Source organism: Choloepus didactylus, chromosome 2, assembly GCF_015220235.1.
Source record: "Choloepus didactylus isolate mChoDid1 chromosome 2, mChoDid1.pri, whole genome shotgun sequence".
NCBI lineage: Eukaryota > Metazoa > Chordata > Mammalia > Pilosa > Megalonychidae > Choloepus > Choloepus didactylus.
Genome location: NC_051308.1, coordinates 54,011,156 through 54,037,361, shown reverse-complemented (window position 1 = coordinate 54,037,361; position 26,206 = coordinate 54,011,156). Strand labels below are relative to the sequence as shown.

At 43.3% G+C, this 26,206-nt stretch overlaps 1 protein-coding gene across 1 annotated transcript; it reads right to left on the bottom strand.

The window, feature by feature from the left end:
• Nucleotides 1-1,216: 1,216 nt before the first annotated feature.
• Nucleotides 1,217-18,987, bottom strand: EIF2D (eukaryotic translation initiation factor 2D). The gene is made up of 15 exons (XM_037824864.1): nt 18,783-18,987; nt 17,676-17,866; nt 16,444-16,527; nt 15,297-15,387; nt 12,635-12,742; nt 10,768-11,015; nt 10,157-10,274; nt 8,419-8,464; nt 7,898-8,001; nt 7,629-7,778; nt 7,168-7,257; nt 6,249-6,344; nt 5,104-5,224; nt 3,077-3,251; nt 1,217-1,378 (listed from the first exon to the last, which is right to left on the bottom strand). Exons 1-15 carry the CDS (start codon nt 18,836-18,838, stop codon nt 1,308-1,310), a joined length of 1,749 nt encoding a protein of 582 aa, XP_037680792.1. The 5' UTR covers nt 18,839-18,987; the 3' UTR covers nt 1,217-1,307.
• Nucleotides 18,988-26,206: the final 7,219 nt, after the last annotated feature.

Genomic DNA, 26,206 nt, shown 5'->3' with positions numbered 1-26,206 from the left:
CTCCCTGAGATAAACTTGGGCTGCCCAAAAGTTTGTTGTGATAGAGTCCTGTTTAGGATCAATTTCTAGAAATCCCTTTCCTGGTTCCCTGTGCTCATGCCGGGAGACAGGCTCAGTGAAATCGAGGCGTTCACCTGCACTGAAGCCCAAGTCAAGACCTGTCTGGGCCCAATAAAGAAAGGCTGGCGGCCACCACGAGCACACTTTCACACACATTCCTTTCTTCCTTTCCAAACAGATAGGTTGTGGGAAGGGGCTTTTCTTTTAGCTGCATTTGTGGGTGTTTTCTTTTGCAGTATTCCTTACCTGGATTTAAAAAAAAAGTGAGGTGAGAAAGAAAAAACAAAGTAAGTCGAAGTATAATTGTTTCTTGATAGTAAAACTGAAGAGTGCAAAGAATTCAACTCAGCTCTGCCTCCCATGGTACAAGGAGAGCTTTGGTGACAGAAATGACTTCCATGAGCTGAACAGGGACTGCAGCAGTGGTTCTGGATCTTTTGGGAGCCAAGGGATCCCTTTGGGAATCTGACAAAAGCATGACCCCTCCCAAGAAAATTATCATACAAAATCTTGCACCCCATTTCAGGGAGTTTGGGGGTCCTCTGAAGACCAACTAAAGACCCCTTCTATGAACCTCAGGTTTAAGACGTTATTCTAAAGAAGGTATGTGTTGTGTACAACTCTTCAAGGTAACAGAACTATCATCTCAGAGCCACATCCAAATTTACCATTGCTAGTGGCCAAAGAAGGATCACTGTCATACAGAAACCCATGTACTAACGTGCCTTTGTTGCTTATTTCCATCTAGCTTAAATTCTGCAATTTAGGGCCACTCCATTGCCTTGATTGATGACAGAAAACAGCTGGATTCTATTATCTGTATGAAGAACCCTTTAGAGATGTGAAGGAACTATCTTTGGGCTAGGAGGTTCATTAGGTAATAAGAACAGATGAGCAAGAGGCTGTGGAATATTTGATAGAAGGGCTTTATAAACAGGAAGGCCCATCTGCCTGAACTTTAAATGAGCTGTCCTGCCTTGAAAGCAGAGGAGGAAAGAAATCATGAAAACACAGACAGAAAAGGCATTCCACTCCTTCTATCAATTTAAAATGTCTCTGACCTTAAAATTTAGTATGACATTTTGGCTAAGTGGAGGAAATAAGAGGGAAATCAGATTTAGATTAGAATAAAAATTTATTTTGGTAAAGAATTATATTTTTTATTTGCAAAAGCTGAAAATGCTCGTATAAATTACCAGCCCAGAGCTTAGATTTCCATTGGCTCCACTACATGAAACAAGAATCCATCACTTTTTCTTGCCAGGCTTGGGGGCCTTTTCTAGGCCTTGGATGTGTTTTCGAGGGAGCTGATACTCTTCTGCAATCCAAAAGCAGAAAGTCTTCAGTGGAGCGGTCCAAGGTTCCTGTCCTACTGCTGCTCCCCTTGCACCCAACCACCACCTCTTTCTTACCCCTTGGTCTCACAATCTCACTCCTTGGCCCCGAACCCCTCCAGACCCCAATTCCTTACAGCTAGCCTACTGGCCCCTCTCAAGCCCACAATGTGCTCCTTCCTGATGTCAGGCCTCTGTTCAAACAATCTCCATCATGTGATCTGCTTCTTCTAAACCCAGGCCAAACTCCACTTCTCAGGGCAGCATCATGGGATGGACATTTTTCCCTACCCCTCAAGGCTGAAGTGTGTATGTCAGCAATTTTCACATTGACAGCTACTTTCTAGGTATACTTCAGGCATTTATAATTTTCTCATGAGAGAATGTACATGTGTCTGTGTTCAATCACGCTTGTCTATTGTCCTCTATACTTCTTCTCAGCACCTCATATGGGGTTCTTCTCATAAAGCGGCTCAATTCTAGCAGTTAACTGCTGGGTCCTGCCTTAGGCCATAAATAAATTTGCTTATTCAGCATTTATGGACAAGCACTGAGGATGATAAAAGGATGAAAAAGGCAAGATCTCTGCTCTTAAAGAGTTCAGTCTAGCAGGGAGTTCAGATGTTAGAAAAATAAGCCAAGTTGCAGACACTAACTAGAAATATAAACACAACTGAAAAGTGCTACATTAGCAATTTTTTAAATCCTAATTTAGGGAACACAAGAAAAAATGGGACATGCTCTGAGACAGTCTTCATTTGAACCCTTGAGCTGGGCCAATTAGCCCTTCAGGTCACGCTGACTCGGGCAGTGCTTAGGGACACCCTACGCAGGGGAACAGCACAGGAAAAACCACCCAGTGTGAAAGTGCATAGTGTATCCGGGGAAAGGAAAGGAGACCAGCATGGCTGAGGCCTGGGATGGGGGAGCAGAAGCTGCAGAAGAGCCTGAATGAAAGGTTGGGGTCAGTTTGGGAAAGGTCCTATGTGTTGGGCTTGGGTGCTCATTCTGAAGACATTGAAGAGGCATGAAAACTTTTTAAGACAGGATGATGTGTTTGTTTTAGAAAGCTGACTCGGGCAGAGAAGAGGAGGATGGCTTGAACTGAGGACAAACTGGGGGCTGGGTGACCCAGGGTTGGTGGAAAGAACTTAGACTCTGGAGTCTAACCAATCAAACTTGAGAGTCCAGCTACTACTGTGCTCAGTAGTCGGATGATCTCAGGGCAACTCCGAACTTTACTTTCCTCATCTGCAAACTGAGATTACAGTTCTGTAGTGTCGTATGATTAAGAGAGGTCACACCTGCACAAAGCCCAGCGAGGCTCCTGGCACAGTGGGGTGCTCAACAGATATTTATCAAAAGGGCAAACTGCAAAGAAGTCTACTCTAATAGTATGGTGAAGAGACAATTCAATTTGGGGTCAAAGAACCCAGCTCAAACACTGGCTCCACCTCTAGCTAGCTGGCAAAGTTCTCTCAATCTCTTTTTCTTCATCTATCAAATGGGGATAATTATCCCATCCTACCTGTCCCACAGGTTTGTGGAGCTTGGGATGAGACAGCACCTGATAAAAACTTTATGGCAATATATAAAGCTAAACTGGGATTATGATAACTATGAGTGGAGTTGGCAGAAAAATTTTTGCCAAATTAGTTTGCCTCTTTGGAGGGGACACTCACCAAGCAATAGCCAGCCAACGTGGTGAACCTGGTTTCCCTGGATCTGGACCTGCAGGCTCTCCTTGGATCCGGGGGCAGCAGAGACAGTGGTGCTAGCCTGGCATCGCTGCTGGAGGATGGCAGCCACCGAGGAGGGGTCCAGACCATAGGCTTCCAAGTTCCGGACCACAGTCACCTGGGAGGAGTCAGGACAGAAGACCAATGGCGAATGCAGACCACATGTTCCCCCTGGTCCCCCACCTCCAGAAGGCCTTCTGGACAAGACGCCTCAGCAACCTCCTCATCCTCCAGGTTCTCTGATAGTTCACCTTGTCTCTAACCACAGCACCTTTTCATCCAAATAGCTTTTATTTTTTTGCTTCTAAACTGATTCTACTCTACCCAGATATATGTTTTATTGGGTAGGACAGACACATGACACATGCTTTTAAAAAAACTGTATTATGGAAAATGTAAAACATTAATAAAAGTAGAATAGTATAATAAACCCCCAAGTATCCCAGTTTTAACAACTATCAATTCATGGCCAACCTTGATTCATCTTTATCCCCTGATCCCATATTACTTTCAAGCAAATCCTAGATATCAGATCATTTCATCCATAAGTATTTCAATATAGATTTCTAAAAAGATAAGGATTTGTTTTTATGATAGAAACAAAACCATTATCACACCTAAAAATAAACTAACAATAATTCCTTAATATCATCAAGTGTCTGGTCAATACACACGCTTTTTGCTATTATTCATCAACTTTACAAATAAGTATGTGAGCTTGAGATAAAAAAGTAAAACATTAATACTTCTTAAAAATATAATTCCCCCATTGCTTTAAAACAAATTCTTTCTCATGCATGACTAGAGATGGTCAAGTGTGTTACCATCAAGGGTTTGGTGAGGAGGGATGCTATCAATAAAGTTTATAAAAGTTCCAAATAACCTTTGGCTTGTCAAGGGATTCCAGACATACAGAATCTCAGACTCAATAGGCTATTTGCAGTCACATAAATTCCAGGCCCCCTACCTGTTGCACGAACCCCTGCTTCTACCCTCCCCCAACAAGTGGTCACCTAATCTTTGCTTCAACACCTCCAGAAAACAATTCATCATTTTATGAAGCACAAATTACAATTTTGGACAATTCGGTTACTATTAACAAAACTTTACTGTTTGAATAAGCCAATATGCATAGAAATCGCTTAGTACCATGTCTAGAACATAATTAAACACTCAAGAAATTGTCGCTGTTGCTCATGATTAAGGTCATCATTATTGGTTCTCATTTACCAAATGCTTATATGCCAAGTCCTGTTCTCAGTGCTTCACCCATGTATACTCCTTCATTTTATCCAAACAATGCTCTACAGGATAGGAACTACCCCCATTTTTCACATAAGGAAACTTGGGCAAAAAGAGATTAAGTAACTTGCTCAAGATCAAGCAGCGAAGAGAGCCTGCATTTGAACCCAGGTCTCTAATCCCAAAATCCATGCTCTTAACCATAGATTACTAGAAAGCTTTTTATTTTGAACCAATGTCTGTCTTCCTGGGATTTCCACCCAATAATCCTATTTCTGTCTTCTCAAGGCATACAGAATAAGTGCACTCTGTTTTCAGAGGACAGCTTTTAACTCATTTGAGGACAGATGTAATTTGTTTCTCTATGACTTCTTGTTGCCAGGCTAAGCACACTCAGTTCCTTCAGCAATTCTTGACAAGCAACTTTCAGTAGGCAAGACCCAAGAGGCACCAGAATTTGTAAGAGCTGAAAGCCTAAAACATAGTTCTAAGAAAAAAATAAATAAAAAATAAAGCCTTGCTTACTTTTGGAACCAGGCTCTAGCAAATTTCCTACAAAATCCTAAAGAACAGCAGTGGGGTCCAGCCCAGCCACATAAACATGGGTGTTTCATCAATGACCTTTGAGGTGTTTGAGGCCAATCTAACAATCTCCAGATCACATAAGAGAGACTAGGACTAGCAAGGGCATTAAATTACCATCCTCACTTATGTCTTTTTAAAATTACCTTTTTATTAGAAGCTCTCTGTGCTAGGGTGATGTCAATTGGACAGATTTTCCCTTTCTTCACAATGGGCTCTTGTCCGGGAAAGGTCACTTGATAGGCAGGCTGCAATTTTTCCAAACATCTGAAACAAGGGAGTTAATGAGTTGAAGACTGATAAAGCCACTTCCTCATTCCCCACTACCAGCAAGCAGCGGAGCATAAGCTGGTCCTGCAGGGCAGTGGTTTGCAACCTTGGCTACACAGTGGAATCAGTCAAATCACCTACGGAGCTGTACCCAAGACCAACTAATTCAGAATCTTTAGGGGTAGGACTCAGCCATGAAGATTTTTTGAAGGCTCCCCAGATGATTTCAAAATGCACTCAAGGTTGAGAATACTGAAGCGAGGAAGGGGACATTAGTGACTTAAGTACCTGGAAACTGCCCAGTGCTTTGTGGAGATTAGCCTACCAGTCTCAAGGATTTACCTTCCCCACTCTACTGTCTCTAAGTGCTGCCTCACATTGCAGACACATTGCAATAATGAATCACCTTTACCACAGGAAATCTCTACCTTTTATCTAACAAAATTTTCCCTTCTATCACATAAACTGGAATTGGCAAACTTCTTCCATGAAGGGCCAAAGAAAATATTTCCGGCTTTGCAGGCCACATGATCTCCATCACAACCACTCAACTCAGCCACTGTAGCCCCAAAACAGCCATAGACAATTCAGAAATGAATGAGTGTGGCTGTGTTCCAATAAAAGAGATTTGGCCCATGGGCTGTGGTTTGCCAACTCCTGATACAAATTATCTTCAATTATGGTTCTGTGGAAAATAAGGTGTACTATGAATCCTTCCTTTGAAAGCTCTAAGACAATTCCCATCAGCCTTCTTTCAGCTTCTAAATCTTTTTGAAGTTCTTATTTTTAATGAATGTTCCTTTTCTTTTTTCCTCTCAAGTTCTCCTCCATTGTATTGACTCAAATTATGCCAAACACCCTCCACATCAGAATTACCCTAGGCTGTGTTTACGGGTACTGACATGGTATGAATTATGGAAAGAAAGTCAGAGACAAAGATATTGATCCTTTAAAGTTCAGTGCAATAGATATTAAAGAGAGGCAACAGAAAAGTTAGAAAGGGCCTGCTACACCCTGTTACCTGGTCAGGAGACTGTCCCATGGAAGCTTCAGGACTGTGTGCTGTTCATTTTTCTCTAAGATGCAGTCACAAAGGATGGGATCCAATTTCACAAGGCTGAAAGGAAAGAAGCAATAACACAACCCAAGAACCACCCCTTCTGATCCAAGGACCAACTTAGGGTTCATCTCTTTATAGGTCCTTCATACAGTCATTCAAAATCACAATCAATTATGGGACCACAGTCCATCAAGCAATGCACCCTATGGACAGAAAGTGCAAGTACACTTTCGTAGAAGGAGAAACAGGCGGTGCAGGGGAAAGTGGGATGGGGTAAATCAGGAGACCAGGATTCTTGGCTCAGTTCTCCTACTAACTAATTATGTGACCACAAGTAATTAGCTTTCTGGGCTTTGTTTCACAGTAATCTGGGAAGGAAGAGAGACAGGAAGGGGGTAATCTATCCAATTAGGGCATTAGATTAGGCCAGTAGTTCTCAACTTTTCAATCATGGGGATCCCTTTTTAAAGTAAAAGAAATTAATGGACCCCCTTCATTTGGTAGTTGAACTTCTGTATACATTTACTAAGAAAATAGAGAATACCAAAAGACTACAATGACTTCAGTAAAAATTTTAAAAGAAGTTTCCTTTTTATTTCTCACAATAGCACCTGCATTTGAAAACCATTAGTGGACATGTGTGAGACACCATTTATTCAGTCTGCAGTCAAATGTTTACAGCATATATGGATCTGAACACCTTTGGCAATAACTCGAGGTGTCCACAGACCATGGTCTGGAAAGCACTAGTCTTGATTATTTCTGAAATGTTGTGATTTTCTATGTTCCCCTCCTTCCCAGACATCCTCCTTAACGTGTCTATGTCTGCGAAAGAGCAATATACAACAAGGCAGGTACAGCTGCCCCCTCATCCACTCACTTTTTGTTGTCTGCATCAACCAGGTCATTTTTCTTGGCGTAGTTAATGATGATCGTTCGGACCTCACTGCCCTCGAGAATGCTCCCCTTCCTAGGTGAGAAGTGACCAGGCAGGTTACTTCGGGCTGTGCCAGGAGACAAATGGCAACTACCCAGACTCTCCCTGCTTAACAGGGAGCTTCCCTCAGCTTTTCAACCTTTATTTTCTTCCCTTTTCCTGACTGAGGTGAGCAGGACCGTGTGAAGAATAATTACAGGTAGAAAAGGGAGGAGCCTACTCTCTTGTTCCACTTAGTTCAGCGAAACTTCCCAGGGGAAGGAGGCTTGAAGCTGGATTTGGGAGAAAGGGAGAACAGGGGCAGAGCAAGTTTTGCCAGTCACAAGAGAAAACTACTCAGGGTGAGAGGAATTGCAGGCCAGAACACCAAGCAGGCGGAGAAGGGCTGCTCTCCAAAGACTCACTTGTGGCCAGACTCCTGGAAGAGCAGGGTCATGTTGGCTGGGACACAGTAGAGGGATTTTATATCTGGAGGGTGATAGGGCTGTCCCCTGCTACCCTCCTGGATAGTCTGGGAGGTCGGGGGGAGCTCGGGTATGACGAAAGATGTGATCCTAAAACCCAGCAGAAGGAAAGAAAAAACACATTTTATACTAGTATCTAGGCAGTCCCCAGTCCATGGCCCAGGCCCTGGGGCCAGCTGAGCTACAGTGACCAGGCCCCCTGCACTCACCTCGGGTGTTTCCAGTCCACAGCCACAATGCTCTCCACCCCTTTGCTCAGCTCCTTCACCTGTATAATCTGCTCCTGCTGCATTTGCTGCAGGAACTTAGAGAGCTAAGGGAGAGAGGGCCGGTGGTGGGGGACTTCAGTTCCCACACGCATCCTGAGCACCTACAATGTGCCAGACACCAAGGTGGGCAGGAACTGTGGAGGGGCCTGAGACCATCCCTGCCCTCAGCAAACTACAAAGTGGGAGGCTCCCACAGAGGGCTGGGGGGAGACAAGGGGCTAAAGACTACCTGGTTACGCCTTTCAGGACTCTAACAGGACATAAAGGGGTCAAAAGGGGAGAGGGGAGCAGGTGTCCACCAACTCCTCAGTCCAGAAGTTTGCTTTTTAACCCCTTATACCTGGAATAAAAAGCTTAATTCTGGCCTGAGCCCCACATAACAGGCTTCCCCAGTCTCCATCCTCTTCATCTGTGCTCTCCACACAACTCTATGTCAGTATGCAGGGAAGGGACCTGCTCACCTTTTTGAAGCTTGACTTCTTTATGTCCAGTTGTCGTCCTTCAGGGCTGATGGCAGATGGAAAAGGCAAGTTAAGCCAGTAAAGCTGTAGTGATGAGGCCTGCCTGACACTGGGAGGAGAATCTGTTACCTCAGCCTCCCTCCCCTGTGGTGGCACCAGATATGGATGCAGACACTGGGACACTCTAGATCAGTGCCATCCAAAAGAATTTTCTGTAATTACATCATGTTCTTTATCTGTGCCGCCTAATATGGTAACCACTAGCCACATGTGGCTATTAAGCACTTAAAATGTGACTAACACAACAAAGAAATCAAATGTTAAATCTTATTTGAGTTAATTTACATTAAAAGAGCCACACATGGCTAGTGGTTGCCCTATTAGATCTAGTTCTAGATTCTCCTTAAACCATACATCCTTCTGTGGCCTCAGAAGTTCCATCTTGAGGTCAAGCTTTCCAACACCAAGCTGGCCATGGGTGGCCAGGTCCTGGAGCAGGTTTCAGCAAACTACATCCTCCAGGCCAAGTCCAGCCACATCCACCCACTTACGTACTGTCTATGGTTGGGTCAGCACTACAACCGCAGAGTTGAGTAGTTGTGACAGAGACTATCTGGCCCTTTACAGAAAAAGTTTGCTGACCCCTGCCCTAGAGCAATTAGTTTTGGGGGACCAGAGGCTCCTGATGAAAGCTATAATATTTTCCTCTCTCCAGAATTTACATCGACCAATTTGTGGCACACAATAACACTGGGATTCACATGGAGACCTTCTAGAACCCACCCCAGGTTAAGGACTTCTATCCTAGAGAACTATTCCAGGACTAAAGGCCTCACCCCCTTCTACCAGTTACTTCCATCCTGGCAAGGTTAGGACAACTCATCACATACTCCACCACACACTCCAAATCCCTCACATGCACAGGATGCCTTGAAGAAGCCCACATGTAACTTGGAAGGGAACTTCATCAAAGCCACTTTAAAAAAACAGAGCAAGATTTTCAAAGAGAAAAAAGTTCAGTCACAGGGTAAAAATCAATAAGCAAATCTCCTGACATGATAATATTTACCGAGTGCTTATTATAGGTCAGGCTCTTTAATCTTTACAATAATCCTCAGAGTACTGGAAATTCAGACTTGGAGAAACCTGATAATTAGTTCAAGTTTGCCCTGCTCAGCTGCCTGGGGAGCTGACATTGGAGCCCAGATGGGTCAGTCTTCAAAGTCCAGGTTCTATCTACATGAAATACTGCCTCTTCTGGAGGTTTGGTTTGGGGATGGGGTGTGTCTTCCTGATACAACCTAATCTGGCCCTACTTTACAGGAGAGGTGTGAGGCAGGTGGTGTTAGCAGTTGGTTAGCAGAACGTTCTAGTAGAAGCCTCCGACAAAGAGGCCGCCCCTGGGACACTTCTTGTACAGGACACACTTCTGGATTCATGGAGAGAGCCCAGAATCACTGCAGCAGAAGCAACATTCAAAGAACCTAGGATTCTCTGTGGACAGCCTTGGGCTTTATAGGAAATTTTAACCTTCCACTTCCTCAACATCCTTTCATTGGCTAGAATTTTAAGTTTTTAAAACTTCGGACCCAATTTATTTTTTAGGTCAACCCTCCATTCCACTCTTCCCACAGCATTTCCCTTACCAAGCCCCCCATCAGCCCTGACCTGTCCCACTGCCAAGGAACAAAGTGAAACCCAGTTTCTGGCCTCCATCCCACACCAGTCCCTTCCATACCAGCAGGAGAACATGTGACTGCCAAGAAAAGTGCTGGTGAGTAAGGGGAGGTCAGCCTTTTTGACCCGGCACTTCAAAGCATGCGAGAAGCATCGCTGTAACAGTTCGTCCATTTGCTCTGCAAGGAAAAGACAAAAGCACAAAAGCTTCCTGAGGGAAGCAGAATGCCTGGTGGTGGACAAGAAAGCCCCCCCACCCAGTCCTACCCCTTCTACACCCCCTTGGCTCTGAAAGGAGCTCATTTCCAGGGACCAGTGCTCACAGATTCTCTCGGGTACTGAGCCTTTAAAGAGGGCTGATGCCAGAGAAGGGGTGAAGTCACAAAGTCCCACAAAACTAGGACTGTTCATCTAGAGAAGTCAGAGCCAGAAGAGATCTTAGCAGGCTCTGTGGATGGAAATCCTCCAAATGCAAGGGCAGATGGGCACGCAGGAAGACATGACTCATGTGGAAAAAGATTCCAAGGCAAGATGTCAGAGAGCTTTTGGGGCACCCTCACCTCCTCTCCTTTAATGCCACTCCAGTCAGAAGCAGAGTGGAACACTTATGACTCCCAAATTGAGAGGAAGGGAGATGGACTCCCTTTCTTCCCTCTCCTCCCAGCACTATACCTTGCGGGGTCTTGCTGTCCGTAGTGTCTTGGTTTAGGCCCCCAACACTGGTGTCTCCTGAGGCTTCCAGCAGGGACTTCTCACACACTTGGTGAACCTCCCCACTCTCCTCGCCCTGCAGGTTCAGGTGCCTCATGTTTCCCTGCAGGGTGGGGTCCATGCAGTCGGAGCCCTTCTCTTCATTGAGATCTGGGGGATCCAAGGCCAGTGGAGCGATAGAGGGTGGAGAGGACTTGTCTCCAGATCTCCTAGAAAAATCTCATGTCAGGAACACTAAGCAGCAGCCACAACATTTTCCAACCCTGGTCAGGGAGAGTCACCAGCAGTTCAGAGATCAGAGTAGCCAATGGGCAGGAAAGGCCAGGAGAGAACAGAGAGTCTGTGTTCTCATCTCAACTCTGTTTTCAATTCTGGGACCAGAAAAATTCCATGCCTCAGTTTCCTCATCTCTGAAATGGGGAGACTAAGTCTTGCCTCCTCCCTATCCCAAAGGAATAATAATATTATTACTAGACATCCTGAGATAGAGAAGGATTAAAGAAAAAGCAGTTAAACATAAGCCCCCATAAGTATTTCTATCATGTGAGTTAAAAATAATTAAATTAAATGACAAAATTAAGATGGCAAATGCATATGTAGTGCCAGTTTGGTGAAATGCAAACCTAAGGCTCAGAGCATGAAACAAAATACAGACACCCTCACTGCTCAAGGACTGAAAAAAATCAGGTGCTTCTGTCTAACTTGTAATGTAGCAATTAGCATGATTTTATGCCATCAAGCCTTAGGAAGACAGAAAAAAACAAAAAAGCAAAGCCACATAGCACAGCATGCAGAGATGTAAAAACAAAAAGCTCTGTTTTAGCCAAGATTATATAGACCAAACTGTTTTAATTAATAATAGCAGGAAGGCATATTTGTATTATTAATAGTAAGGCCAACATGTATGCTGAGGCCATTCTGATCAGGTAAATATCATAAATATTTAAAAAAATAAAAAAAAAGTGAGGCGGGAGGTTGGCGACTCTGGCAGCTGCTGATATACAACTTAGACAACATGAACTAGACAGCTGTAGCTCAGACTGACAGAAAACAAGGTGCTGGGAGAATAGCAGCCTTGAATATCTTTTAATTCACAAGCTAATGAGGTTGTACCTCTAGCAAAGTAAGGCTTGACCTATATTTGTTAAATGAATAAATGCAAGATGGTGCTAGAAACTTCAAGGATCAATCTATACCAATAGGCCACAACACTTGGCCGAAAGACCAGGTAATATAAATAGGACTTAGTGAAAAGTACTGTTTACTGTTTTGGTACATTGACAAGAAAATAACTAGAAAATAAACTGATGTATGTGGCTCTAGAAAAGCAACTGTTACAATGAGAAGGTGATACTTCCATAATGAGGAGATCTGAAATGTGACAAGTGAGTAACATAAAAGTGATCAGGTTATCATTCTGGTGCCTGAGCATCTACTCTGCTTTGATTTGGATACAGAAGTGAGAATTCCAGAGCACTCTTCATGGGCCCAGGAGATGCCTGAAATGCATGCGGCAGATAAGACAAGATTAACTGGAGATATAAAAATAGATAAATAGCACCATACTGAGGGGCAGAGTAGATAACCCCTAAGAGCTTCTTCCAGATCTAGGAGTCTATAATTCACCTAGAAAATAATCAAAGTTCCTTCTAATTTCTTGTCCAGAAAAACCTCTTTTCTTCATGTTTGGTAAGAAAATTAAAGTCTGGAGGTCAGGAACTTGCCGAAGGCCATGGCTGGGACCAAAATTCTCACTTCTGAATCGTGAGCCCCATACCTTCTTCACCCACCCCAGCTCTCTGTAAAATAGAAGAAACCGAGTACCCACCACAAGTGGTCCTGGTAAGTGTGGAGCACAGAGAAGCCCCTGCCCTTCAGGCCTGCACTCAGCATCTCAGCTGTGGACATGGCAGCAACTCCGATTGCAACAGGGGCTCTAAGAGGGGGGCCAGAGACAAGGCTCAGGGAAAGTCTGCTGGGAGGGCATATGTTGTACCATCTCTCCACACTGGTGGTAAAGCTCCATGGCTACAAATCTGAATCAGCCACTTGTATCACAAAACTAAACTCAGTCCAGTCTCAATTTTCTTCAGGAGATTATATTCAAATACTACTTTCAAAAATCCCCTGACCACACATTATCTTTCCATATTAAGTAACTCCTCTGCTGATGTTACCACTGCCTTTGTTTTAGTCCTATTAGGAATTAAACCCAAGCAGGACTTGGAAAGATATTTAAAGTTCCCTTTCTTTAATTCCAAAAGCATAAATTGCACACACACCAACCTTAAAGAAGGTATAGCCAGCCTATAAGGAGTTCAGAAGGGATTCAATTTATATGCTATAAATTGGACTGAAGGATGCCATAGGGAAAAAAGAAGACGTAAACAGTGAAACCAACTACGGAGGTTCTTCCTGAATTGGTTCTTTATAACAGGGTTTGATCTGTGTAACTATCTATCTAAAAACTGGGTGCTTCCAGAATATCAAAAACAACCACATTTATGGTAACTCCCAAAACAATTCCCAGAACCCAAATGAGTAATCTCTGCCAACCCGGTGTGACACAAACCTTGATCACACATTGCCTGTAAGGATAGGTGACCAACTGGAAAATGGTGGGGGAATACATGAGCCTAACAAGGTGGCCTGAGTCCAAGGGAAAAGATGCAAGGCAGAGTTCCCAACCCCTAAACTTAAAAATTTTTGCTAAACACGGTAGCATCAATTCCTATGCCTATAGGTCAGCTCCTGCCATAGAAACTTTGAATCTGCTTTCTTCCCCAGTTCTTAGCAGAGGTGGGGGGGGAGGTCCTTTATTTTCAGAAAGGTCAATGGCTCAAGAACTCCAAAGTCAGAAAAATATACTGAATGTTACTTCTATTTTTAACAAAACCTCTTGCCACAAGCCACCCCAAGATCCATCCCCATATAGACTCTAAAGGCCACACTAGTCAGGCCAAATATCCCCATAGCTAGTTTTCCCCATATTGGACCAAATATTGGAGGGAAAATAATGGCTGCCACAACTTTTTTCAAACGTAATTTTTGCTACAGGTAAACAAGGAAGGAAACATTTCCAAGTACTTGGCTCCAAAAGGTTCAAGGAAAATAGGATAATATGAGTAGCAAAAATGAGATCTTTAAACAATGATTCCTCCCTCCATGCCTACAGTCTCTTTCCTTCCTTCTCAAAGAAGCAATGATTAAAATCATGAGATGTCAATTTTCACTCACTAGGATGACACAAATGAAAATGACCCATCATATCCAGTGTTGGTGAGAATGTAAGGAAATAGGCTCCAAATACCCTCTTGGGGGAGTGAAAACTGATACAGCTTTTTTATAGGGCAGCAGAAAACACAAATCATCTTCAACCTAACAGTTCTGCTTTTTTAGTATCTACTCTAGAAAAACAAGGCAGCTGTGCCCCTACAGGCATCAATAAGATGCTGTTGGTAAAAGAGACAAACTGGAGGCAACCTCAAAGCCCACCAGGAGGGGACCTCTTCCATCAACCACACAGCAGGTAAAAAGATTTGGTAGAAGTGTTGTACTGATAAGGGAAATGTTCACTTTACATTAAGTGAAAACATAATCATTTATAGTGTAATAATGTTTGTATTTTTAAACAGAAATACTCCAAATCCATCTATATATATAAAAGAAAGTCTGCAAGGCCACACATCAAAATGATAATGGTTACTTCTAGGAGAAAAGGATTATGGGATGGGGGGAACTTTGGTTTTTTTCAGAATTGTTCATAGAATTATTTCCTAATTCATTTAAAAAAAGCAATGTAGTCACAGTTGGACAACTCTGTAAATATACTAAAAATCACTGAATTGTACACCTAAAACAGGTGAATTCTATGGCATGCAATTAATATCTCAATAAAGCTATTAAAAATATTTAGAGGATGATGATACTATGATGGGGAAAAAAGTCTCTAGGTCATGAAAGACAAGGAATGATTGAGAAAATGTCACAGACACAAGGAGACAAAGAAAATGTGACAACTAAATACAATGCGGTATCCTAGATTGCATCTTGAAGAGAAACAGGGTATTAGTGGAAAAACTGGGGGAAATATAAATAAAGTCTGTATGAGTACTGTATCAATGTTAATTTCTTAGTTTTGATAACTGTACCATGGTTATGTAAGATATTGCCATACAGAGGAAGCTGGGTGAAGGGTATATGGGAATTCTCTGTACTATATTTGCAACCCTACGGCAAATCATAAATTACTTCCAAATTTTAAATTTATAAAAAGAAGCAGCAGCAGCAGCAATAATAACAGCAAATACACTCCACCCAGATGTGTGAAAACCCTATGAGCTCACTGCCTTCCCCATATGGCTCTCTCTCTGCTTCCTCCAGAGCAAAGAAACCATTTTTTCTTTCAATCCTTGTTCATGAGGATTTGGAAGTTGTATTCCCCTTTTACCTAAGTTATTCCCCCAAGGGGCAGCTGGCTGGCACAGTACCTGTTCCCTACCAAGGAAATGGCACAGAGGTCGCCCTTCTGTACCTGAGGCAGACCAGCAGGGGGCACCACTAGTCCAGGCAGCATCAAATCTGCAGCAAACAAAACAAAAGCGTCACAACCCACATTCTGCCTCCAGCTAATTCCTCTTTTTACTTCATCCTTCATTTAGTCATTCATTCAACAAAAAAGGATTTATTATTTATCAACTATGTTATTCATAATGAAAATGAAAAATGGCAACTCAAGTGTGCCAGTTAATATATTTATGTCCCCAGAAAAGCCATATTCTTTAATGCATTCTTACGCGGGCAGACGCATTAGTGTGGATTGGGTTGGAACCCATTGGTTCAGCGTCCATGGAGATGTGACCCACCCAAATGGAGGTGATAACTCTGATTGGATAATTTCCATAGAGGTGTGGCCCCGGATATTCAGCGTGGGCCTTGTTTAGTTTACTGGAGCACTATATAAGCTCAGACAGGAGCTCATAGGTAACTGGAGCTGAGACAGATGTTTTGAAGACAGCTGTTGGAAGCTGATGCAGACACTTTGGAGAACACATTTTGAAATGCAACTAGGAGCAAGCAGACGTCAGCCATGTGCCTTCCCAGCTAACAGAGGTTTTCTGGATGCCAATGGCCTTTCTCCAGTGTGTGAGATACCCTTTGTTGATGCACACTTTATGGCCTTAAGACTGTAACCTTGTAACCAAATAAACCCCCTTTATAAAAGCCAATCCATTTCTGGTGCTTTGCATTCCAACATTAGCAATCTAGAACATCAAGTATCAGACAGTTTCCCTTTGAGAGGCTAGAGGCCAAACAGAAGTGCAAGGCTAATGATCTTATGACCTAAAACCATGATCTACCTTGTCTTGGTTTCCTGAATTCAGCTTCAGGTTTAAGGTATTACATTTGGCAGTTTGCAAAGTACTTTCACATCACTTATCTTATTTAAGCCTTACGACAGAGTCAAAAAGGTTCAGAGAACTCATGGAACCAGCAAAGTGAGGATGTAACAACACAGGGAGAAAAACTGCATTTTCCAACTGGATGAATAAACAAAGGAGGTGGTTATATTTCTTAAATCAATCAGTCCTTCCTCAGTTGATTTCAGCCAACAGCCAGAATATAAAAAAATCTTACCTGCTCCCCCCGCCAGCTTCTCGAGTACTAGAGGCCATGTTGTAAAGGTTGGTAGAAGATCAGGATAGGACCACAGGGTATACACTGTCCAAAGAGAAACCCAGAAGACACTAACTACCAAAAGTCATTCCACTAGGGAAATGGCAAAACACAACACTAAGGTCACTTTAATCAGGATACAGAAAAATCCAATTCAAAGCCAGATAGAAGGTTGTGAGGGGAGGCCCCAAAGAGGTTTCATTCTTGAGCAAGGTAGAGACCTAAGAAACTGGATGTCACTTGAGACTCGGAGGCATCTTTTATTCTACCTGAGAACTGAAGCAGCAGAAAAAGGCCACAGTGGATAAAAGTAAGGGCAGAGACCCAATGTGGCTTTCATTTACCTCAGAAGTAAGTAACCAAAGAACACAGACCCAGCCTAGAAATAATGTTGAAATTTCCCATGTTTACTATTTTTTATTCTTTCTGTTTCCATAGTGATTAGCAGTAAAACCCTTAGAAGAAAAAGAGCCTGTATTTGTCTTCAGGTACAGCAGGGGAGTCGGGTAGGGGTAGGAGTGGCCTAATGATACTGCACTGAGTTGTTACAGCCAAACTTAGAGAAAGAAAAGCTCCAAGTGACTAGGTAGGTGTCAGTGGCTATGGAAAGAGAAAAGGTCCCAGGGATCTACGACAAGAAAGCAAGCAAAGAATCCTGGAAAGCCAGTCAGGGATAAATGAAATACATTGCTAAGGCAGGTGGGCATGCAGCTTAATTAACCCAGCTTCTTTCCTTGCCTTTTTTGTTTCCTTCTCTTTCCCCTCCCCATTTATCCCCTCCCCTTCCCTTTTCTTCTCAGTAGCCCGGTCCAGTATCTTGAGAAAATTCTGCTAGGAATGGTCTTACTTGAGAAACATTTTTACATGCCCTGAAATAACACCCTTTTCAAACCCCTGCTCTATCCTGAGTTAACCCACTATAAACTCCTCACCCATTCCTCCTTCATCTAAGAACATCCATGTGCAACCATCCTCTCCTCCATCTGTATTAGCCCCCCCTTTCCTCTCTACTCTAGCAACTTCTGGTCTTGAGAGAACCAACTCTAGAAACACTAGGTCCACAAAGATCCTTAAGCATGTTACTGGGAGATTTTGTACTCGTTTGTTTTACAGGGGGGCAGGTAACGGAGGAAAGCGAGAGAAGCAGATGTTGGTAAGGTCTAGAAATGGCCATCTTAATCCAGTTGCCATACCTGTTGGATACAGATTTTTCTCCAGTTCAAAGAGGATGGGGTTACCACCACTCACGTACACAGTCACTGCATCCCCTCTGTGAGCATATAACTTTATAATGTTGAGCTCCTCCTTTCCAGGTACTAACTCAGAGACCTGATCGGTTCCAATGGTGGGGAAAGCAGCTGTCACATCAGCTCGAAGCTTTCTCCTGCAGAAAGCACACCAACAAGAATGAATGCTGCTGACTTTAACAAATACCCACTACTAAGAAACACTCATAAAATCATGAGAACCAAGGAAAAACTGCCTGGTTTTTGATGCCCTGTTCTCACGCTCCCTTCCAAAACAAATATCTTATTCTCTTTCTCATCCAGTATCTCTGTTCTCACACATTCCTGGGGCACGTCTTTCCATTTTACAGAAAGGAAAACTGAAGCTCGGTAAGCAACCCAAGTTATCCTCACATAGGAAAACTCAGCAAACGTGGAATGACTACATGCCTAGTCGTTGGGCCCAGGTATGCTTGGCAAATCTGTCAGCTTATAATTAAATAGTTACAGCAGGGCACCGAGGATGACAACTATGGTACACTGGTTCCAAAATTCTCAACGTGATATCTGCATTTGTGACACTGTCTTAACAGATACAGGTCTCCTTACCTTTTGTGCCTTATCCTTCTCACCTACCATCTTTCTCACCTACCAAAAGTAATCAGCGGACACTTTTTCCCATATACTTGTAGTTCTCAGTGCCCCATCTGCTCTCTCTCACGGGGCTCTACATTCTTCGGAAAGCAGGGACCCTGTATTCCTTCTTTGTATGCATCCTCCACAGCACCTTAGATAGTCTGCAGTCAGTAAACGCAGATTAAATCACCTTTTCTTTTTAACTCACTAGAATATCTAAAAAACAGCTAAGGAGAGAAAACAGACTCCCTCTCCATCCGCACTCTCGAAATGTGTCCAACCCACCCCTGCCACCTGCGGTCCTTTCTCTGGCTGTACCGTCGGCCTCCGCCCCAGGTCTGCTGACCGAACCCAGGGCTCTGGGCCAGCTGGGCCCCAGGAGATGCCTCGGTACCGTGGGGGGCAGAGCAGGCCAAGCAGGCCCCTTCCCTCCCTCACCTGTCCGATCCCTTGATGGCCGTGTTGGACTTGACCCGAAAGGCCTTGGCAAACATGTCTGCTGGGCTGGCCCGGGGAAGGCAAGAAGAGCACAGAAGCCGGGGGCTGTCAGGAAAGCGAGGGCGCGGTGCCGCCCCAGCCCGCAGCCCTGGAGGCTGCCATGCTGGGGCCCAGCCGGGAAAGGGGCCCGGGTGGAAACCCGGACAGCACAGCTTCACGGCCGTTGCCACCGCAGAGGTCGCGGCTGCCCCTGGCGGCGAGACTGGGAACTGAGGCGGGGCGGGGCTGGGCTCGGCGGGGTCCGGAGCAGGCGGGGCGAACTCCCAACCCTGTCCGCTGCCGCTCGGCTCCGCGGTCCCGCCCCGCCCCGCCCCGCCGGGGTCTGAGCCTTCCGGAGTTGCTGGGGTCTGCAGGTCTGTGGAGACGTGCCGGCGCCCAAAGCAGTTCAGTTTATTTCCATTTCATCAGCGTGAGATAATGCGTTGTGTAGAAGCTCCGCCAGCTCCCATTCTATTCAGTTTAGTTCAATGAGGCAATAATTAATTAAACTCTTGTGTTTTATTGAACTTGCAGGCCTCTTGAATGCTTTTCTTAAAGGCTTTGGTTTTTAAGACCTGTACATTTTATTAAGACAGAGGCCTAAGCTAGGATATTCTCCTCCCTGTTTTTTTCAGTTACCTGGGGTGATAATAGCAATAAAGAAGAATCACCCTTGCCCCAGGTTTGGGAACCCTCTACACATCCCAGGCAGGTGGGCTGGCAGGGGAGAGAGATTTGGTTTCCCTGACAGGGATTGCCATGTTACCCTGGAGGCAAGGATTCAAACATCTGGGGAACTGGTCCCTACTAAATTTAATTTTTCATATGAAAACTTCAGCGCATAGGGTTCATATGCCAACAAAACCTCCTAGTTGCTTAATTTGGTGACTGTGCTAATTTGGATATATTATGTCCCGCCAAAAGCCGTATTTTTTAATGCAATCTTGTGGGAGCAGATGTATTAGTGTTGATTAGGTTGGAATCCTTTGAGTGTTTCCATGGGGATGTGACTCAATAAACTGTGGGTTAAAACGTTTGATGAAATTATTTCCATGGAAATATGGACCCCACCCATTCAGGGTGGGTCTTGATTTAATCACTGGAGTCCTATAAAAGAGCTCACAAACAGAAGGACCTCAGAGTAGCTGACAGTGACATTTTGGAGAGCAGCTGAGAGAGACCTTTTAGAGATGGCTATTGAAAGCAGACTTCTGCTAGCCCAGAGTTTACTTCGGAGAAGTAAGAGAGATGAAGCCCAGAGTTTGCCCCAGGGATATGCTAAGACAGGACCCCCAGGAGCTTAGAGAGAGACATCCTGGGAGAAAGAACCAAGAACTCACAGGAGCTGAGAGAGGAGCTGGAACACAACCCGGGATCAACAGATGCTAGCCATGTGCCTTCCCAGCTAACAGAGGTTTTCCGGATGCCGTTGGCCAGCCTTCAGTGAAGGTACCCTATTGTTGATGCCTTAGCTTGGACACTTTTATGGCCTGAAGACTGTAACTGTATAATCAAATAAACCCCCTTTATAAAAGCCAATCCATTTTTGCATGATGGCAGCATTAGCAAACTTGAACAGTGACATAATTGCATAACAGGGAATTCCATAGATTCTGCTGTGGTTTGCAGCATCTGCCCACCACCATTCTTCAAAGGGCACCTAAGGTGGCCTGCGCGCCAATCTCAATTTGGGCTCCTTCTAAACATCTGACCCACAGGCCTTTCTTCTGGGGCACCCCAGTCACAAGACCAAAATCAGAGAAGCCCAGAAGAGGACAGCACCCACATAGCTGTTCTCCGGGTCCTCTACAGACCACCCTTGCCATGGGTAGCCCAGATTCTGTGACTGTTGACCAGGACTGTTCCAGCACAGCCCCTGGGGAGACTATTTTACTCACTAGAAGTATTGTATAAGAAGAAATGAAACCCCCATTATCAGCCTTAAAAAAAAAAAACTACTAATGACAGTTTGGGGGGGTCATTATTCTGTCTACCACACATACGATGCCCATAAATTCAACAATTTAGAAGAAGAAATAGATAACCTGCATAGTCCAACATCTACTAAATAAATTAAATTTACACTTTAAAAACCTTCTGAAACAAAACAAAGAAGCAGAGTGAAAGACAGAGAGAGAGAGAGAGTTCATGGGGAGCAGCTAGAAGATGGAAGTCAATGGAACCCAGAAGAGAAAGGAAAAGATTTCTCCAGGTACATTGCCATGTAAAGAGCCAAGAAACTCCGAAAATTGCCAGCTAGCCAGAAGATACTGACCCCAGGAGGAAGCAAACTTTCTAGCCTCTGAAACCATGAGCCAATAAATTCCTGTTGTTAAGCCAACCCATTGTATAGTATTTGTTTTAGCAGCCAGGAAACTAAAGTAGGAGTATGCCATATGACCAGTAATTCTACCTCTTAGATATTTTCACAAGATAAGTAAAACACTTACCCACAAAGAGATTTGTAGACAACATTCATAGCAACTTTATTCATAATAGCTCAAAACTGGAAACAGCCCAAATAATCATCAACAGACAACTGGAAAAAACAAATTTTGGAATATCCATTCAGTGAACTCCTACACTTAATAAAAAAGAATGAACTGCTGGTACTGTAACTGGTGTCCCTTCAAGACTCTTGCTACAGACAGAATTCAGAGATGAGGGGAGCCAGTAGAAATAAGTAGTAAAGTTTATTTTTAAAAAAGATAAAGAAGACACGTTAAAGAGATAACATGGGCATGTTTCAGGGAGAAGCATGTGCTGAGTGGGAGTGGGTTGCCTTGTTACAAAGGCAAGTTTTACTGTGATCTTCTTATCTCAACATTTGAACACCTGTTGTCTTCTTTGTTCTAGGAGGAGATAGTTATCACAGTAATGAGAACTTGTGACCTGCCTCGCATATCTAAAATTTGTCTTTGGGCAGATGTTTAACAACCTTTATGACCCCATGCCTTTTGTCATTAACTAAGAATTTGCTTTCGGCCCATGATTTTACAAGTGTTTATGGTTTGGGGAGGCTTCAGAGCTTTAGGGGAAATTTTTGTCCCATGAGGTTTGTAGTCCAAGTTTGAAGCTCTGCATTGACTCTTTTAAAGCTGAATAGAAGACCAGGGACCACAACCTTGATGTCCTATTCTATCCTGCTTCAGTACATGCAACTATATGGATGAATTTCAAAAGGAAAATGTTGAAAGAAGCCAGATACAAAAGAACACATGCTGGATAATTTTGTTTGTATGACATTCAAGACAAGCAAAACTAACCTACAGTGGTTGTCTCTGAGGTGAGCTAATTGACTGGAAAGGTAACATGCTGGAGTGATGAAAATATCCTATATCTTGATTGGGGTGTCATGGGCATAACATTTGTCAAAACTCATCAAACTATCCATTTAATATCAGTGCATTTTGTTGGGTATAAAATTTACCTCAAAAAATTAGTTTTAAAAAATCCAGAAATTAAAAAAAAAAGATCAATGGAATAAGGTTATATGTATTTGAGTGTGTATGATTGTGTATGTGTTTGTGTTTGTGAGAGGGAATAGATGAGAGAGTACTTAGTGTGATTTTTCATGACCATATCTCAAGTCTAAACTCAATATATTTAGGTAAAGATTTCACTCCCTACAGATTTAGCAAGTAAAAATACAAGAAGCCCAGTTAAATTTGAATTTCAGACAAACAAGCAATTTTATTTTCAGTGTATCTGTTCAGGATTGCTAATGCTGCCGTTATGCGAAATACCAGAAACGGATTGGCTTTTTTAAAGGGGGTTTATTTGGTTAAAAAGTTACAGCACTAAGGCCATAAAAGTGTCCAAACTAAGGCATCAACAGTAGGATAACTTTACTGAAGAACAGCCGACGGCATCTGGAAAACCTCTGTTAGTTGGGAAGGCACGTGGCTGGTGTCTGCTAATTCTTTGCTCCAGGGTTCTGGTTTCAAAACGGCTTTCTCCAAAATGTCTCTCATAGCTTCTTCAGCTCCTGTGCACTTAAGCATTGGCTGTCTGTGCCGGTTTGAATGTATTGTCCCCCAGAAAAAGCCATATTCTTTGATGCAGTCTTGTGGGGCAGTCGTTTTGGTGCTGATTAGATTTGCATGGAAATGCGCCCCACCCAACTGTAGGTGATAACTGATGAGATATTTCCATGGAGGCGTGGCCCCACCCATTCAGGGTGGGCCTTGATCAGTGGAGCTATATAAATGAGCTGACGGGCAGAGGGAACTCAGTGCAGCTGTGAGTGATGTTTTGAAGAGGAGCTACAGCCAAGAGGGACACTTTGAAGAAAGCACAGGAACTGCAGATGAGAGACAGTTTGAAACGGCCATTGAAAGCAGACTCTTGCTCTGGAGAAGCTGAGAGAGGACAAATATCCCAAATGCAACTAAGAGTGACATTCTTGAGGAACTGCAGCCTAGAGAGGAACGTCCTGGGAGAAAACCATTTTGAAACCAGAACGTTGGAGCAGACGCCAGCCACGTGTCTTCCCAGCTAACAGAGGTTTTCTGGACACCATTGGCCATCCTCCAGTGAAGGTACCCAATTGCTGATGTGTTACTTTGGAGACTTTATGGCCATAAGACTGTAACTGTGTAACCAAATAAACCCCCTTTCATAAAAGCCAATCCATCAGACACCCAGGGGAGTGAATCTCCCTGGCAACGTGGAATGCGACTCCCGGGGAGGAATGTAGACCTGGCATTGTGGGATGGAGAACATCTTCTTGACCAAAAGGGGGATGTGAAAGGAAATGAAATAAGCTTCAGTGGCAGAGAGATTCCAAAAGGAGCCAAGAGGTCACTCTGGTGGGCACTCTTACACACACTTTAGACAACCCTGTTTAGGTTCCAAAGAATTGGGGTAGCTGGTGGTGGATACCTGAAACTATCAAACTACAACCCAGAACCCATGAATCTCGAAGACAGTTGTATAAAAATGTAGCTTATGAGGGGTGACAATGGGATTGGGAAAGCCATAAGGACCACACTCCACTTTGTCTAGTTTATGGATGGATGAGTAGAAAAATAGGGGAAGGAAACAAACAGACAAAGGTACCCAGTGTTCTTTTTTACTTCAATTGCTCTTTTTCACTCTAATTATTATTCTTGTTATTTTTGTGTGTGTGCTAATGAAGGTGCCAGGGATTGATTTGGGTGATGAATGTACCACTATGTAATGGTACTGTAAACAATCGAAAGTACGATTTGTTTTGTATGAGTGCGTGGTATGTGAATATATCTCAATAAAATGAAGATAAAAAAAAAAAAAAAAAAAAAAAGCCAATCCATCTCTGATGTTTTGCATTCCGGCAGCATTAGCAAACTAGAACAGGGTCCTTTCTTAGTTTCTCTGGGGCAAAGACTAGGCTAGCATCTCCAAACATCTCCAAGTGTCAGCTCTCAGCTTCTCTCCAAAATGTCTCGCTCAGCTGCTCTGAGCTCCTTCTGTTTGTGTGGTCTTTTATAGAACTCCAGTAAACGAATCAAGACCCACTCTGAATGGGTGGGGTCAAATCTCCATGGAAACATTCAATCAAGAGGTCACACTCTAATCAAAATGATTAATCAATCTGCCCCCACAAGACTGCATTAAAGAAGATGGCTTTTTCTGGGGGACATAATGTATACAAACCAGCACATGTCCCATGCACTATTTAGAGCACATTGATTCTAAAAAATTACTTGTTGTTTTTCTGAAATTCAGATTTAACTGGGAGTGCTGTGCTTTTTCTGGCAACCCTACCTACATGTCCATTCATAAGGTGGGAATATGGTGATGAGCTTGTGAAGTCTAGCCCTAGAAAGGCAGAGAAGAATGTTTTGGAAAAGTGGATGTGACATGTTAAATTCCTATAAGAAGGTGTAAGTTCAATGATTCTGGGGTACTAAGAACTGAGAACATGATTCTTAGTAAGTGGAAAATAAAAGGTGGCAGAAGAAAGGGAGGGGAGCTCCATGGGATCATGGTGTGTGGATGAAGATCCAGATCCTTTTGTGTACCTCGCCAATGGAAGAAGCTGGATCACCACTGTCTGCTAATTTTCAGTGCACACATCTGGAGGAAAGGAAGCTAGAACTAAGGTTTTTGGATCACCTTAATTATTACACTATTTCCTAAGAAATGCGGGTAGTCTCCAAATAAAGCTATTTGTTTAATCAATGACTTAGTATGAATGTATGCAATGTCTTACCTTCTAATCATCAAATCTCGGGAAAAATGAATACTTTCCCACTGCTCTTTTAGAGAATGATTTTAGAAGTCATATTTCCTTTTCATTATTCTCCAGTTCCCAGGGCCATGACATTTCCTGGAAAACATGATATGAAGCCATATTGCTGTTACTTCAGTGTGCCTTTCTTGAACGTCATGCTCGCCACAGTTCAGGAGCACAAATGAAATGTATTGTAAGTGAGATAATGTAAAGGTGTTCTTTTTTTCCCTATTGAAAACTGTGATTTCCTAGTTCAGTAGTGCTGTCTGTATCTCAGAAGAACAGCAGCAAATATAAGAGCTCAGGGGAGAGAGCAGCTCCTGGGGCCCTGGACAACACTCCAGAGAAACCCATGAGGAGCTTTAGAAGCCTGAAGGATAAAAGGTCACTTTCCAGAGCCCAACAGAAATATGTTACTTGATCTCTTTGGGTCCTTGAGGGAACTCGGCCTTGGAGAATTGCATTTCCAGGCTCAAGGAAAAGAGCAGACTTTTGTTTTAAAAAACAAACAAATAAAAATGAAGAGTCCCCACATCAGAGTGGCCAGCAAATACAATTTTGAGGAGACTGGTGGAAAGTAAAAACAGAAGTTTTCCATTTACAAGAGAATCTTTTCTAAAATTCTGGTGACACTGACATCTTCACTGGGGGCCTACTATTTGCCTGGCAGTGTACTTGACATGGAGAATATGGAGATTAATAATAAAACAAGGTCTCTGAATTAAGAAGTGAGACACATGAATGCAAATCTCATTATAATCAGGACCAGCTGGAAATAACTGGATTTCCTTCAAACCCAACTTTTGCTGCCTAATATCCATTCAGCCCTTTTCTGGAACCCACTGTACCAACCTTCCTCTGGAGAATCACTGCCTCCCTAACTTTCTGTCCAGTGTGCTTCAGGTGATGCTGCAGCTGCCTCCAGGTGGCTCAGGCCTAACCAATCAGAGTGCTGCTTTTTCCTGGCCACAGATTTGGTTGTGTGATAGAATGAGGCTTTGTGGGGACTGTTGTGTGAGCTTTTCCACTGAATTAAACCTGGAACGGCCAGTAGCCATCTGGTTTGCACAAAAGAAGCCTGAGAGCGAAGCCAGTATAAAGGAGTACAGAGACAATAGATGGAAAGAGAACAGGCATTTTTTAACAATACACTTGTAAAAATTGTCTA